The sequence below is a fragment of the Accipiter gentilis genome, chromosome 4 (genome assembly GCF_929443795.1).
Source record: "Accipiter gentilis chromosome 4, bAccGen1.1, whole genome shotgun sequence".
Taxonomy (NCBI): domain Eukaryota; kingdom Metazoa; phylum Chordata; class Aves; order Accipitriformes; family Accipitridae; genus Astur; species Astur gentilis.
In genome coordinates this window covers 44,547,757-44,562,755 of record NC_064883.1, presented here as the reverse complement: position 1 = coordinate 44,562,755, position 14,999 = coordinate 44,547,757, and the positions used below count along the sequence as shown (strand labels likewise).

At 48.3% G+C, this 14,999-nt stretch overlaps 1 protein-coding gene across 1 annotated transcript; it reads left to right on the top strand.

The window, feature by feature from the left end:
• Positions 1–3,524: 3,524 nt before the first annotated feature.
• On the top strand, positions 3,525–13,629 carry KLHL40 (kelch like family member 40). Its single transcript, XM_049798375.1, has 6 exons — positions 3,525–4,831; positions 8,082–8,242; positions 9,871–9,978; positions 10,691–10,876; positions 11,420–11,566; positions 12,362–13,629. Exons 1-6 carry the CDS (start codon positions 3,686–3,688, stop codon positions 12,471–12,473), a joined length of 1,860 nt encoding a protein of 619 aa, XP_049654332.1. The 5' UTR covers positions 3,525–3,685; the 3' UTR covers positions 12,474–13,629.
• The last annotated feature ends 1,370 nt before the right edge of the window (positions 13,630–14,999 follow it).

The following is a 14,999-nucleotide window of genomic DNA, read 5'->3' as shown; positions in this document are numbered from 1 at the left end:
ATACGGGAGGGAGTGATCCTGCTACACTGCATCCCCTTAGGATGCTTCCCATGTATCCTCACCCACTCCCATGTCATGGGGGGACTACTGCCCACTTAGAGACACACTTAATAACTGACTTAGTCCATTGGTCATTGGAAATCACTGGCTGTAGTCCTGTTAGACCTGTGGCCAGTTAGCTGAGGGCTATCTCAGAACAGCCCACCTCCGTTCAGGGCTGTGTTGTCTCCTATACAGCAGCCAGCACTCTGGGGAGAGTCGATTCATCCATTCATGTCTGCATAGAGATAACCAAGTGGTAACTATGATCACTGCTCACCCTTGTCGCATCCACGTGTGCCATCTCGTCTTCTTTTAGATGCTAAATTCCTCTGGGCTTGGCTGGTACTTGCCTGGAGACCAGCTTACCTTTGTGGTGACACGTTGGACCCAGCAAATGGAAGATAGATGGGACGAGTCTACCGTGATCAAAGCCTCTACAGGAGATAATGATTGCAGAGGGCTCAGAATTGATGGCTGCCTCAAATTCCACTCCTATCATCAGAGAAAAGTCTCCTGTAGCAATCAGATGTGGCCTTGGCTCTCCAGGGCAGCAAGGCTCAGACCAAAATCCTGTTGACTTCCCTGTGCGTAAATAGATTATAAAATGGTAACGACCAACTAGTGTGACCAAATGAAAGCCAGAAATGAGGAAAGTTAAATACACAAGTGATAAAGAAGTACTGTGCTTGAGATCCAGACTGGAAAAGTGTAACCTAAAGTGTAAGAATGAAAACAATCTGGACACCAAATACTCGTTGGGTGGGTGGATCTGAAGCTTGTGGATCTGAGCTGCATAAAGCACTGCTGGCTTTTCACTCCCAGCCCCGGGAACGTTCAAGAGAAGTGCACGGTGGCTCTGAGAGCATCCCCATTAGCACTGTGTGAGCTGCTCAGAGGGTTTGGGTCCACCAGAAAAACCCTCTGTCCCACCAGGCTGTGGTAGAAACTTGTTTAGGGATGAACTACCCTTATCTGAGCTGAATGCACCTGTGCTCAGGAGCCAGGGATGTTCACAGACCATTTGAGGTCAGGGTGAATATATAGAGCACAGACTGCATGTCCAGCCTGGGCAATATAGGCGATCTACACCCATTTTGCTGGCAGGGCTTGGGGTGAATGCTGCTGTATTGAACTGAGAGCAAAAAATGGTGGAAACGTAAGGCAGGGGATCACACATGTGGTTGTTGTCCCAAGCCGTTATGAGGATGGTGTTCCAGCACTGCTGGCGTTAGGAGGCACTGGGAAGAGTTAAGGGTGTCTAGTCTGAATGCATGATTTAAACTGCCTGTAGAATGAATGGGGACAGACGGACATCACCATCCTCTCATCTCAGGCAAGTGTCTAACTCGGGTGCAGTGAACCAGCTCCCAGAGATACCTGTCTCTCCCCATGCTTGTAGGGAGCCTAAATGACACCGTGCACCGAGGAGACGGTGCTCTTGAAAAACCAGGGCTGCTTCACCAAGCCTTGGAGCTGGTCCAGCCGCTGTGCGAAGCCACTGAAGCCAACGGAGACCCCAGAGGAGGTTTGGGACTGGCAGGGGGCTCTTTCCTTGGGTGGACCACAAACCTGGGACCCACAGACCCACTGATAGGTTGGAAGCTCCTCTGGGAAGGGATGGGCTATAGCTGCATTTTAGCAGCGGCACCTCGTGGCACGGGGAATATGGAAGCAAACCTCGGATGGCAGCGCACACCGAGAAGCACAGCGAAAAGGAAAACGAGTCAGGGCTCAAGGGAGATTAAAGGCAGAGGGGGGAAAAAAAATCCCAGCTGGTAGCACGACAACACAGGATTAAGCTTGGGAAAGTGCAGAGCTAATGCAGAGGGAGGGGAGAGGGGAGGATGGGGTTGTCCAGCCCCAGATGTCTGGGAGCAGAGAAACATTTCTGAAGTTTGACCCACTTTAAAGATCAGCGCTCGTCGTCTGATCCTGTCACAGATGAGCAGCACAGCAGAAGAGCTTATGATGTGAGCTCCAAAAAAAGCTTGTGATTATTTCCCTGCTATATTGTTACCTCCCAGATGCTTCTGGAACCTCACCAGTACGAAAGGGCTTCATACCAGTATAGCTCCCTCCCTTTTCCCACTTATGTAGATAACCATCATGGCACAAAGCACTTTTATAAATACATCCATGCCAGTGTAAGGGGTTATCTGGCTTTAAATACACCAAGCAGAGTGCCTAATATCTTTGCATAGACTTAATTAAATCGTTAATTAAATCTGTGCCATCACTGAGTGTCAGCCAGCCCAGAGGGTCCATAGTAATGGAGATAAAACAGATTCATGTATAAGTTTTACTGTAGGTATAAATAATTATAGCTACTCTGTTCACCCATGTCTGCCAAAACTAATTTTTTTCTTTGTGAGCTCCATGGGAATAGCTGGACCTGGACCTGGACCGGCCATTTGAGGACCCATGGAGCTTCCTAGACATCCATGGGCATGCAAGCAGGACACAAGACCTGCTGGAGACCTCAGCCTTTCTGGAGCATCAGCTCAAAACCAGGCAGGTTGTCCTGCTGTGACTCTAGACTTCAACACGGGAGTGTTGAATCTCAGTAGACCTTAGCAGGAGACCCTCAATTTACAGGAAGATACCTGTGTTGAGATGTCCTAATCTGTGCGTTGAAGCCCACCATTGCGCTCTCTTTATTTCTGCTCTGCCTCAGACCCTCTCTCGGTCACCACGATGTGGAAAAGTTGGATTTATTAATGACGAGGTGTCCAGAGACTGTGCCATTCGGGCCATGCATGTATTGCAGGCAAAAGCAGAGCCATCCCTCTGCCAGGCTCCTCGACTCTCCTCCTTTAGTGAGACTTCTAAGTAACTTCCAGCATAGGTCTCATATCCCACACGGGCGTGTAAATAAATAGCTCTATCTTCATTTCCCTCCCCCTTCCAGACCCCTGAAAAGTGACTCCAGAGGAAAATAAAGGACAAACCTCTGCAGAAAAGCAGCCCTGGGAGTGAGCTGCCTGGAGTCGGGGATGCCACAAAGCCCACATAAGACGCTCCCTTATTGCATCTTTCCAGCTTTGACTTCACGGTCTATTTTTAGCACAGCAAAAGGTTTAGCAGTTTCAGAGCAGTCCGTTTAGCGGTGTAGGGAGAAGGTCTCAGCCTCGCCATTCATGACCCAGAAGGCAGATTGGGATGTTTGATTCATCTGGAAGCTGTTTCCCAAGCTCAGCGGCTGAGCCGACGGGTCGCACGCGTCTCCCGTCATGGGACGGCAGCAAAAATTCCTGCTCCCCCCGCAGTGACTCACGGGCTGACAGACCCTTCCTGAAGCATCGAGGCTGGAATTACAGCTGTTCCCCCAGCCCCCTCCCTTCCTCCTTGTCCCATGTGTCATATTAAAGGGTGATCGGCTTACACATGCTCCAGTATGGGTTCCTTAAGCTTTGTAACGCTGTGGCTATATATAAAGCCCTACGCTGGAAACTGAAGTACGCAGACAGCTGCGATAGTAGCAAGCGTTTCACATTCCCAGTGTGCTGGCAGTCTGGAAGCAAAGGAGACCCGGGAGCCCTGCTTTGAGTACATTTCTTTACCGGGGCTCAGGTAGAGATATATTCATAAATATACACATATATAAAAGAAGGCCTGGGGAAAAAAGGAGCAGTTACTCTTCACCATGGGTTTGCCTTTTGATCAAGTGGAAGAATTGCGTCTCTACCAGCAAACTCTCCTGCAGGATGGACTCAAAGACATGTTGGACCACAATAAGTTTCTGGACTGTGTCTTGAAAGTCAAAGGGAAGGAGTTTCCCTGCCATCGGCTGGTGCTGGCAGCTTGCAGCCCGTATTTTCGAGCGATGTTCCTCTCGGACATGGAAGAGAGCAAGAAGAGGGAGGTCAGTTTGGAAGACGTTGATCCAGATGTCATGGGCAAGATCCTCCATTATATCTACACCTCCGAGCTGGAGATCACAGAGCAGAATGTGCAGGACATCTTCTCCGTGGCCAACATGTTCCAGATCCCCTCCATCTTTACCGTCTGCGTGTCCTTCTTGCAGAAGCGGCTCTGCCTCAGCAACTGCTTGGCTATCTTCAGGCTGGGCTTGATGCTGGACTGTGCCCGGCTGGCCGTGGCAGCTCGGGATTTCATTTGCGATCGCTTCGCGCTGGTCTCTCGGGATGAGGAGTTCTACCAGCTCTCCCCCGATGAGCTTATCGCGATCATCTCCAGTGACTCCCTCAACATAGAGAAAGAGGAGACCGTCTTCGAAGTAGTGATGAAGTGGGTGGGGACCAAGGACCATGAGAGCCGGCAGAAGGCCTTGCCTGTCATCTTTGAGAGCATCCGCTTCCGCCTCATGCCCAACGACTACATCAAGGACCACGTGGAGAAGCACGCCATGGTGAAGTCCAGCCCAGAGCTGCTCAAGAAACTGCAGATGGTGAAGGATGCCCAGAAAGGCAAATTCACTGTGGTGAAGAAGAAGAAAGTGAAGAAGAGCAGTGAAAAGCAAGTGAAAGACAATGTCGTCAATGGAGCAGTAGATGAGAAGGAAGATACAGAGGAGGAAGCTCTTCCAGGGATCTTAAATGACACAATGCGCTTTGGGATGTTCCTCCAGGACCTTATTTTCATGGTGAGCGACAGTGGAGCAGTAGCCTACGATCCCACTGCCAATGAGTGCTATTTTGCCTCCCTGTCTACTCAAATCCCAAAGAACCACATCAGTCTGGTGACCAAAGAGAATCAGATCTTCATTGTTGGAGGACTATACTACAATGAGGACAACAAAGAGGATCCCATGAGTTCCTACTTCCTACAGGTACTAGCTGTATCTTTCTTTTGTTTCTTTGACCGCTTTGGAGCATCACCAGTCTTTAGCTTCCATGTGATGCCAGTAATATTCATTGTCATGTGAAGTTAAAATGAAAGTTTTAAATGAAGGTAAAATATCTGAGTTGCTTTACTAGAGATTTTTCTCCCTACATTTTTAAGGCAGATCCCACTGAAGGGGGGGGGTTCTGGTAATTGAGGAAGGAGGCTTGATGGAGTAGGTAATAGGAATAAGCCTTCCTGATCCAAATCCTGAATAGGGGATCACTCTGAACAGTGCATTTGGCCCAGCCCTGGCTGCCATAGGGCACGGTAACTAGAAGGTTAGTGACATCAGGCCTGGGTTCTGCTTTGCATCCTTTATATTCCCTGGTTATGAACCCCCAGCAAAACCCAAGGGTGACTCTGCCAGGTGCCAACAAAGGACCAGCAGCAGCTACAGCCACAGAGCGAACACCCCAAGGACCCAGGGTATGTTCCTACCTCCCAATACGTGCCCCATTTCTAGTGCTGTTCTTGCCCCTGGAGGTGTGCAGTTCCAGCTCAGAGTCTCCCCTTTGGCCATTTCCATCACGTGCAGGGGAAACCACAGTGTGATGTCTTTTGGGATACTCCACAGGAAAAGTGGCTGTTCTAACCCAGCAGTAACCAAAGCTGTGATAAAATTGAGCTCTGTGCAGGCAATCTGAGCCCCAACCTGGGCTGTAACCCAAGAGCACCTGCAGAAAGCTAACGCAAGGCGCCGAAACCTATGTCTAAAGTTCAATGCTCCACCAGTCTTGTTGCTGGCCAGGCAAGGTAATTCCTTGAGCAGCAGCAAAGGTCCACTGTGTCCTGAGCTCTTTCAGCACAACTGCAGCAAGCAGGTCAAGGGCAGTGATTTTTTTTTTTTTTTTTCCCTTTGATCGTACACTCGTAAGACCACGTCTGGGTGCTGTGTCCAGTCTGGGGCTCCCCAGTACAAGGGAAACATTGAGGTACTGGGATGAGTCTAGCAGAGGCCACCAAGATGGTCAGGGCTGGAGAATGAGAGGTACAAGGAGAGGCTGAGCTGGGTCTGATCAACCTGGAGAAGGAGAAGGGAAGATCTCACTGGTGTCTGCAGCTCCCTAATAGGAGGGGACACAGAAAGGGCATCCAGACTCTTCTTGGGTTTGCACAAAGATGGGCCAAGAAGCAATGGCCAGGAGTTGCAGTAAAGGAAATTTCAGTTAGCTGTGAGGAAAACCTTCCCAACAGAGGTGACAGAGTACTGGAGCAGGGGTCCAGAGAGGTCACAACACATCCATCCTTGGAGACATTTAATATTTGACTGCACAAAGCCCTGGCAACCTGCTCTAACTCCAAAGCTGCACCTGCTTGAGCGTGGGGGCTGGTTAAAGGACCTTTGGAGGTCCCTTCAAGCTAAATTATTTTGTGATTCCAAGCTGCAAAGAGCAAGATTCCTATATTCAGCTCCCCATTTGCCACTGACTTAATAGCAAATGCCTTGGGCTTCATGTGGCCATTTTTAGCTCCTTCCCCACAAGAAGGGGACAGTGGTCCCTTCAGAGCTCACTGTGGCACTCGTGCACGGGAGGTGCAGACAAGTCCTAGGGCTGGAAGGTGCTGTCAGTTTGCAAAGGTGTAATTTGTTGCCATCAGTGCCACCACATAGCTCACGGTTTCTGTATGGGTAAGAGAGTCTTTTGAGCCTTTTTTTCAGCTGAAACTTCACACAGATGTTGACAGGCAGCTGTATGATGGACCTTTGAATCCCTGTGTCAGTGCAGCAGCATCTTACACCTTCTGACTCTGTTTTTGGCCTCCCTGATTTCACATTCCTCCCGCTGAAGCCAGGAGAGTTAGGTCAGGGATAGTTTAGACTTAAGGACAGGAACAAAAACATAAAAATGCTGATAAATCCCAGAGGCCTTGCAAATTTTGTCAGGAACAAAATTATTCCATTGACATTTCAGATGGAAAAGGGTATCCTTTATTTGTCGATTCTAAGATTTATTACTTGAAAACAATGCTGAATCCATCAAGAAGCAGGAACTATCCTGGTGACTGAGCTGCTTGGGCTTGCGCTATAAATAACACATATGCGGATCACAGCTTATGAAGAGACAATAACCACAGGCACCCAGCTGAGGCCAAGTCTTTGGAGGCAGCCCAGCAAGCTGAAGCTCTTTGGCCCAAGCCCATAGCAAACAGTGCTTCAGGCAAGGCTGCATCACAGCTTCGTCTTGCAGAGTCCCACCAAACTGGCTGCAAGATGTCACTCCCTCCTCTGCTGCCAAGCTACATTAAAATTTTTTGCCCCAGATTACATTTCCCATCAAGCCGTGGTACCCAGAGACCCCCCAGCCTCATAATCTTTCAGATCTTTTTTCTGGTGGGAGATGACGCGACGCCTTGATCTACAGTTGTCCAAGGACCTGCAAGAATTTGGCCATCTGATCTAGTAATGCTGTATGCATCAGTTTCCCCATCTATCAGATGGGCCTGGCACACTTTGGTCAGCGAGAAGAGATCTGGTCTTTGCAGTACCGTCTCAGTTGTGTTGTACCATATTGGGTAGATAGGTATTGTGTAAATAGCCTTTGTGCAGATGGACACACATACTTTTCATCTCACGAACTCTCACACACACTGAGGTGATACAGGACAACATCGGTATCTTAAGAAGCAGAGGAGGAACACGGTAACTGATCATTTGCCAGAAAGAAGAATCGGTGAGAAAAGAAGGGACTCGGGGGAGCGAGCTGTGTAGCCAACACGGCCGACACCACACTGTTACCTGGCAGAGCTGGAAAATATCAGGATGAAATATTGTGGTGTGTGCTGCATCTGGAGAGGTTTAGGCAAAATTTCTAAGACTGAAGTGTTTCAGCTCCTCCAGTCCTAGGAACTATCCATTAGAGGCACAACATGGGACTCTCATTTGAAGACAACCCAATGTGTTCCAAGCCACAGCCTTGGTGCACAGAGCAGAACATGTTCACGTTGTCACATCTCTGCTCTTATGCCTTGTCATAAAGCATATGTCATATGATGTATGACTTGGATTTGCACTAAGATGTCCCATCCTGCAACAGATGGTAAGGCATAGGCAGAAACTGGCTTTGCAGAAAGTGCCTACTGGGGTGACCAAGCTGCACGTGGGAATGGACTTTGCCCTCAGCCTCTGGACCCTGATTTTTGCAAAGCAAATGGGCCGGGTGAACACACACTAATGACCATATGTTTCCTTTCAGTATGACCATCTGGACGCAGACTGGCTGGGGATGCCCCCCCTGCCCTCCCCTCGCTGCCTCTTTGGCCTGGGAGAGGCAGAAAACTCTATTTTTGTGGTTGGAGGGAAAGAACTGAAAGAGGGAGAGAAGACCCTGGATTCAGTCCTGTGCTACGACCGGCTGTAAGTGTTTACATGTGAGTGTGGGGCAGGAGGTGGTTTACAGGAGAAGGTGAAGCAGCTGCCTTGCAAAACAACTTTAGGTCTCTAGGGGCTGAAAGGTTTTGGAGACAGGGCTCAAACTCTGCATCCAGATACTGGGACCACTGGGACTGTCTCAAGTTGTACCCTGAGGCTCTGAGCTGTCTCTCTGCAGCTGCTTCATTTATTGTAATTGAACCTCCCGGAGATGGAAGCCGTAATGGGGATATTATATTATCAGGGACCGATCTTAGTTGATGCTCATGTGAGACCTGTACAGGGGAGCAAGAGTTTTTCCTTCTGCTCTTGCCCATTGGTCGGAGGTGCAGCAACATTCACTGACGCCTCACCAGGAATGGCTTTGAACAGGAATGTTTGTTTTGAAAATATTCCGATGTGGCACTGAACGGCCCATCCTGATGGATATCAGGCTTAATATCTGATTATTTTTGGACAATGGGCTCTGACCCGTGTAAGGTCATGAGCTTTATTAAAAGGCACCATTCTGTTCTGCTCACAGGAGACAGAAACACCCAAAGATTGCTGTTCTCTGCCCCAAAGAGGCAGAACAGCAGGCATTAACAAGCCTTTGCTTGGTCTGTACTTAGATGTCTGTGCTTCAAAGTCTGTTTTATAAGCAGAGATTTGAAATCAGTTTCATTCCCACAGAACAGGGCATTTATCTGCCCCTGCACGCTCCGGGAAAGGATGTGTCTGCCCTCGCTAAGTGCTCAGGGGGGTGGTTTGAATACCAATTTGAAGCTGGTAGAGATGTGATCAGCTCCACTTGTGTTTCTAGCATTATTTAAGTCAAGATTTCAACTGTAACAAACCTGGAAAGGGCAAACTGTTGGTCTATGGGATCAAATATTTGCCCAGAGTGGTTGCGTAAATAGAAAACACTCAGAGCCCAGGCAACTCAGTTCTTAGGTAAAATAAAGTGCAGGTCTTGGGGGTTACATCTTATATATATGAAAACTAGGGATGAGTCTAAGCTACATGGACCTGAACAGACACTTCTTGAGAAATCGGTCAGCCCTATTGGATACCAGTTTGGGGTTTCCAAAGCGTCATATCCTCTGCTCGGCTGCCCCAGAGCTAGCTCAGAGGCTTCAACACAGCCCTGCACTGCAAAATGTGGACATACCTGCCCCTGAGGGTCCTTGCTGAGTGTTGGCCAACGAAAGCACCTCAAAGTGGAAGGCGATGGCCAATAAATAATTTTTTCCTCAGGATTTTGCACCCCTAAGTCTCATTGGTTTTAATTTTTTTCCATCATGCAGAAATCTCTGTCATCTTTGTGTTCGGCTGGTAATGCTTTTAAATGAGGTGAGATCCTGGGAGAAGTCAGGATGTGTATCCACAAAGCCCAAGAGTAGGGGATACTGCAGAAAACAGTGAATATTAGCATAAAAATTCTGTGTATTTTATTTTCCCACATTTTTTAGGATCACAAAATTTTATTGATGAGCGTTATCTCATTGAAAACCTCATATTTTTGAGATCGGGTCAGGATCTGTGCTCAGCTCTAGGTCTGGAGAGTGCCACATACTCTAGGGCTCACCTAGCAAGCTACAGATCCTTTTGCTTCCCATCTTTCTCTGATCCAGGTCCTTCAAGTGGGGTGAAGCCGATTCCCTTCCCTACGCAGTCTATGGCCACGCAGTGGTATCGCACAAGGATCACATCTACATCATTGGTGGCAAAGGAAGCGACAAGTAAGTCAAAAAACAAGGGATTCATCCCCCAAACTAGTGGGATGGCAGAGAAGCGTGGTCTGGTAATCAAATCCAGATGGGTGTTTGCAATAGGAGTGAAAAACCTCATCAAACCTGACCCCCCTTCGTGCCCTCCTGCAGGAGACAGGCTCAGCAGAAAAAGCCTCTCTCGGGGAGCGTTGCAGCGATTGCTTTGCAAGGCAGAAGTATGACTGTTTGCAGAGCAAACATGCCGTAATCCAGCAAAGATAGGTCCTGCTCCGAAAGGATTATGGTCGGAAAAGTGTGAGCGCGCATACATTCACACACCTTACATTGCCGTCCTGGGGAACAGGGGTGTTACTGATGATATTTCGCAGCATCAGGTTCGATCAGGAGCACTGAACCGCAGTCTGATGGCTGTGTGTGAGGTCCTGAGAGGCAGTTAGCTCCATGGACCCATATCCAGCTGTGTAAGCACGATGCTGAGCCTTTGGGACTCCTACCCAACGCGAGCAGAGCAAGAGGGGATACGTTGTACACGCAAATGATGTCTCCAGGCATGGACATTCTCAGGTGCACACCCAAGCAAAGGCACTCATGCTGTTGTGGAGGAGCAAAATCCTTTCTAGAGACCCCATGTTCTTGCCAGCAGACATCCCCAAACTCCTGCAGTGCAAAGCTGCCCCTTGGCAGGCGATCGAGTCTCCTTTTCTCTCTCATCTTTCCCTAGGAAGTGCCTGAAGACGATGTGTGTCTACAATCCAGCCAAGTTTGAGTGGAAAGAGCTGGCTCCCATGAAAACTGCCCGCTCCTTGTTCGGAGCCACTGTGCACAAGGACAAAATCTACGTGGCGGCTGGCGTGACCGACTCCGGTTTGACCAACTCCGTGGAAGTCTACGACATTGCCACCAACAAGTACGTACCTGAGCACACCTTCAGGGTGTAGTTACACAAGGAACGGCTGCAGGTGTACATTAAGCAACTTCCAACCATTCTGGAGTTTGCTTCCAACTCCCAATACCAGTTCCTCCCAGTCTGTATTCCTCGGACAGCTGGGCATCACCAATGCCACTGCAGTTGGGCTGTGGATCATCTCAGGCTCATCTTCAAAGCAGTTTCACTAACTGGTACAGCCCTTGGGTTCTCTGCAGGGCTGTAGTTTCATCTTGGCAGCTTCACCCAACGCCATAGACTTTGGGCAGGCCTTGAAGCTGCAGTCCCACAACTGGGACCTGCTGGTCCATGCCAGGTGTGTTTCACAGCTCATCTACTCAATATAAAATGAAGTTGAAGTATGATGATGGAAACGGGTATCTCTAACAACAGTCAGTGTATGATCCCATCCCATGTAGACCTACACAAGTTTAGTTAATTCAGTTGTTGATTCCTGATTCAAGGCCATGCTCGGCATGGGGGTGAGCAGGGTGCCTTAACATGTCCCCTCTCTCAACATGGCAGGTGGGACACCTTCACTGAGTTCCCCCAGGAGCGCAGCTCAGTCAGCCTGGTGAGCTTGGCCGGGGTGCTCTACCTGCTCGGAGGCTTCGCCACGGTGGAGACAGAGTCAGGAGAACTGGTGCCAACAGAGCTGAACGACGTTTGGAGGTGATGCTCTTCCCCGGGGCTGTCCAAGGGAGCATGGGAGGGATGTTAGGGAGAGCCACTGAGGGAACAGATAGTTTCTGTCTGTGTTGGTTGGTGCCTTCAGCGTGAGATGGATGTTGTTACCCCAGCAGAAGGCTGCAGGCTTAGTGCAGGCTCTCTGGGTGAGAAGTTTGCCCTGTGCTGTGCTGGAGGGCACATTAGGTGATTCAGTGATACCTCCTAGCCTCATATAGCAACCTACCAGGGAAAATCTGCTCCTTTAGCTTTGTTGCTGCGTTGACATTTTGCCTGGAGCGAGTTCCAGACCTCCCCTTTGGCGTGAAGCAGCATTTGTGCAATGCATCCTCTCCCTGGGAAAAGCCAGCGCTCGGTCTGGAAATCAGATAGTCTTACGTGCGAGCAGACAAGCGGGCAGAAAGCACTTTCTGATGGCTGCTAACATCACGTTAGCTGCTCCTGTCCTTCACATCTGTGGCTCTAGAGCACCCTCAGCAGGCACCTGCTGGCCTTCACCATGGATGTTCAGTCTTGGTGCCATCAACCTGTTTCCCAATGGAAAAATACACCCTTCCCTGTGAGACTATGTGCCGATATCCACGTCCTGTAGCCCGGCGCTGCAAACCAGAGCATACCAGGGCTGACCATCCCCATCCAGCTCCCGCAGATGTCTTGTGGCCAAATAATGTCTGTGGGACATCACACCGTTCACCAGGGCTCCCACCACTATGGAGAGCAGCTGAAACAAGGGAGAGGAGACACTTTCCTCACCATAACTGTCTGTCTGTCTGTCCCCAGATATGATGAAGAGCAGAAGAAGTGGGAAGGAGTCCTCCGGGAGATCCAGTATGCCTCCGGTGCCACTTTCCTCCCTGTGCGCCTCAATGTTTTGCGCCTAACGAAGATGTAGCAAGGCGTGATTTTTTTTTTTTTTTTTTTTTCCATGGGGGTCTAGGGCAAGGAGGGATGGGGGAGGTGACACCATGCTTATGAGCACAGAGATATGGCATCTGGATACGGTGTAGGACGTTGCATCTGTGATTGGTACCTTTTTAGTTAGTCAAATGGGAAAGGGGAGAAATTATCTTGAAGCCCTATGGGAACTTGAAGATGCTCACAAGTTAACTAGAGAAGGGGTCTAGAGCCTGCAAGGAGCTGGGGTAGGCTGAGAAGCATGGAGCGACAACTTCCATCAGTCTCAGCAGGGAGGGCAAAAAGATCATACGCTTGTTCTGCTTCTTTCTCTATGTTTTCCCCACCTTCTCAACTGCTGTTGAACCTCCCCAGCCAACGGTTGAGACAGAAAGTGGGTCCCAAGGGACGAAGCTGACATTCCCCACAAAAGAAGGTCTATAAAGTATTTCCCCACCTAAGGCAGCTGTGAACATGGTACTAGAGCCCACCTTGGAGAGGGAAAGGAAGGGTCAAAGTCAAGTGGTACAGGAGGGAACTAGAGGGACTTTGCTGAGTTCCCGAGCGAGGAGAGTTCTTGGGATGAGACAGTTAAAAGAAAAGAGTATGTGAGCGTGGGCAGCAGAAATGCTTTGGAAATCACGATGAAAAGAAAATAGTCTTAGTTCTTTGCCTCCACCGCGACTTTGGACTGAAGAGAGGCCAGGAGCTAAGGTCTGCGGGAGGGAAGAGTCGTGCAAGTAGCAGGATAGGAAAGGGGGGAGAGACGGGCAGGGAAAGCCATGTGCACTCATCTCCAGCCTTTTGGGCTCCTCATCTTCAATCACAGATCACAATGTCCTCACCTATGGTTGGATAAGTGCTGTTTTTCAGGGAAAGGTTTTATATTTATGCTGTTCCTCTTATTTTTAATGTTCTGACCTTTTTTTTTTTTTTTTTTTTAAAGAGTATTCTAGTTTGCTAAGTACATGGAGATCTCAGACATGTTTGGCTCTAAAAAAGATTCCTACTGAGAAAAAAATGCATATTTTTTTTTAAAGTTGTCCATAATGATGTTTTGATAGAAACACGACTGTACTGGCAGCAGGACAAAATCTGCTAGAGCAAAAATCTGATGCCCACACCATCTGACCAGTGGTTTATTTAAAAATAAATTATTATGCTATTTAAAAAAAATATCCCTTGTGTTTGCATGTTGAGAGAGCTGTAACTGAATGTCCACAGCAACCAAACACAAGGACCAAACAAAAGCTGCAATGAACACACAGAGAAAACCAGCCCCATGGAGAGCCCTAGCAGAGCCCCAGCTTTTCTTCTCATTTTCCACCATCTGGGAGCTGAAACTTTAGTGTTCATATCCTCACAGATATTCTCCACAGATATGAGGACTAGAAGCTTACCTAGGGCTAGAAGGAAGCTGGATGGCTACATGATCTCATGATACCATGAACACAGGTGATAATAATAAAAAATAACAAATACAAACCTTGCAAAATAAATACCTTCAAAGTAGCATGAAAATTATGGTGTCAAAAATCATATCTGGCTTATTTGTCTAGCTCAAAATGCAGTCATGGAGAAACTAAAGTATGTTTGGAAAGAAAGACAATTTGGCATGACTAAAGGAACCAGAGTCTTGTCCTGGTTTCATTTTAAGGATTTAAAAAGTTACAGCGTAATCTCCTTAGAGGACAATCACATCAGAACAGTAATGAAACATTTTCACAAGAAAAAATAAATCCAAGGTGACTGGCTGTCACAAAATAGCTTAAAAAAAAAAAAAAAAAGCAACAAAAACCTTTGAAACAATCAAATGTGTGAAAAATGCACTGAAAAAAAAAACACCTTCTACCCAGTTCTGCAGAAATTCCTGTGGATGACTCCCAAGCTAATTGAAGATGAATCTACCAAACGTAGAACAGCTTGTGTCAGAAAAGAAAAATGAAGAAGAAAGAAATTAATCCATGCATAGAATACTGATTTTTTTAAAAGTCATTTATTGCGGTGGCAGGATACCACCTCCTGCCTGGGATAGGTCACCAATGCCTTTGCTTGAGCTCTTCTTGCTGGACACAGAATGGAAAGCTGTCGACACGTCATCCTAAAAGGTCCTAAGAGAAGGTTAATCCCCATCCATCCGCTGTCACGTTGCTACGGTGTGGTCCCTTGATAGTGATTTAAAACTGGACCCCATCTTCAGTCGCTCACCTTGCAACCATCCACCAGGAATACAGTCAATAGGAGCTCAGTGCTCCTGTGTGGTTCACATCTATTATAAAGCTGTGGGAGACACCACCGCTGGCCCAGGGCAAGAAACCATAAAAGGAAAAATAGCTGTTGTATGAAAGGACCCAGAAAAGCTTGAAATATCCCACTGCTTGAGCAACAGGGGCCAAATCTCAGTGTGTGCAAGCCAGTGTTGGCCCAAGGAAGGCAGCAGAGTTGCACATCGCTAAGCAAAAGTCTGGCCCAGAGATGTCCACCACCACCTCACCAAGAGGCTGCTTCAGCCCAAAGGCAATCA

Coding starts and splice junctions, on each gene's coding strand:
- KLHL40 (XM_049798375.1), top strand. CDS start 3,686: ATGGGTTTGCCTTTTGATCAAGTGGAAGAATTGCGTCTCTACCAGCAA. Junction 4,832..8,081: donor TGAGTTCCTACTTCCTACAG/GTACTAGCTGTA, acceptor GTTTCCTTTCAG/TATGACCATCTGGACGCAGA. Junction 9,979..10,690: donor GGTGGCAAAGGAAGCGACAA/GTAAGTCAAAAA, acceptor ATCTTTCCCTAG/GAAGTGCCTGAAGACGATGT.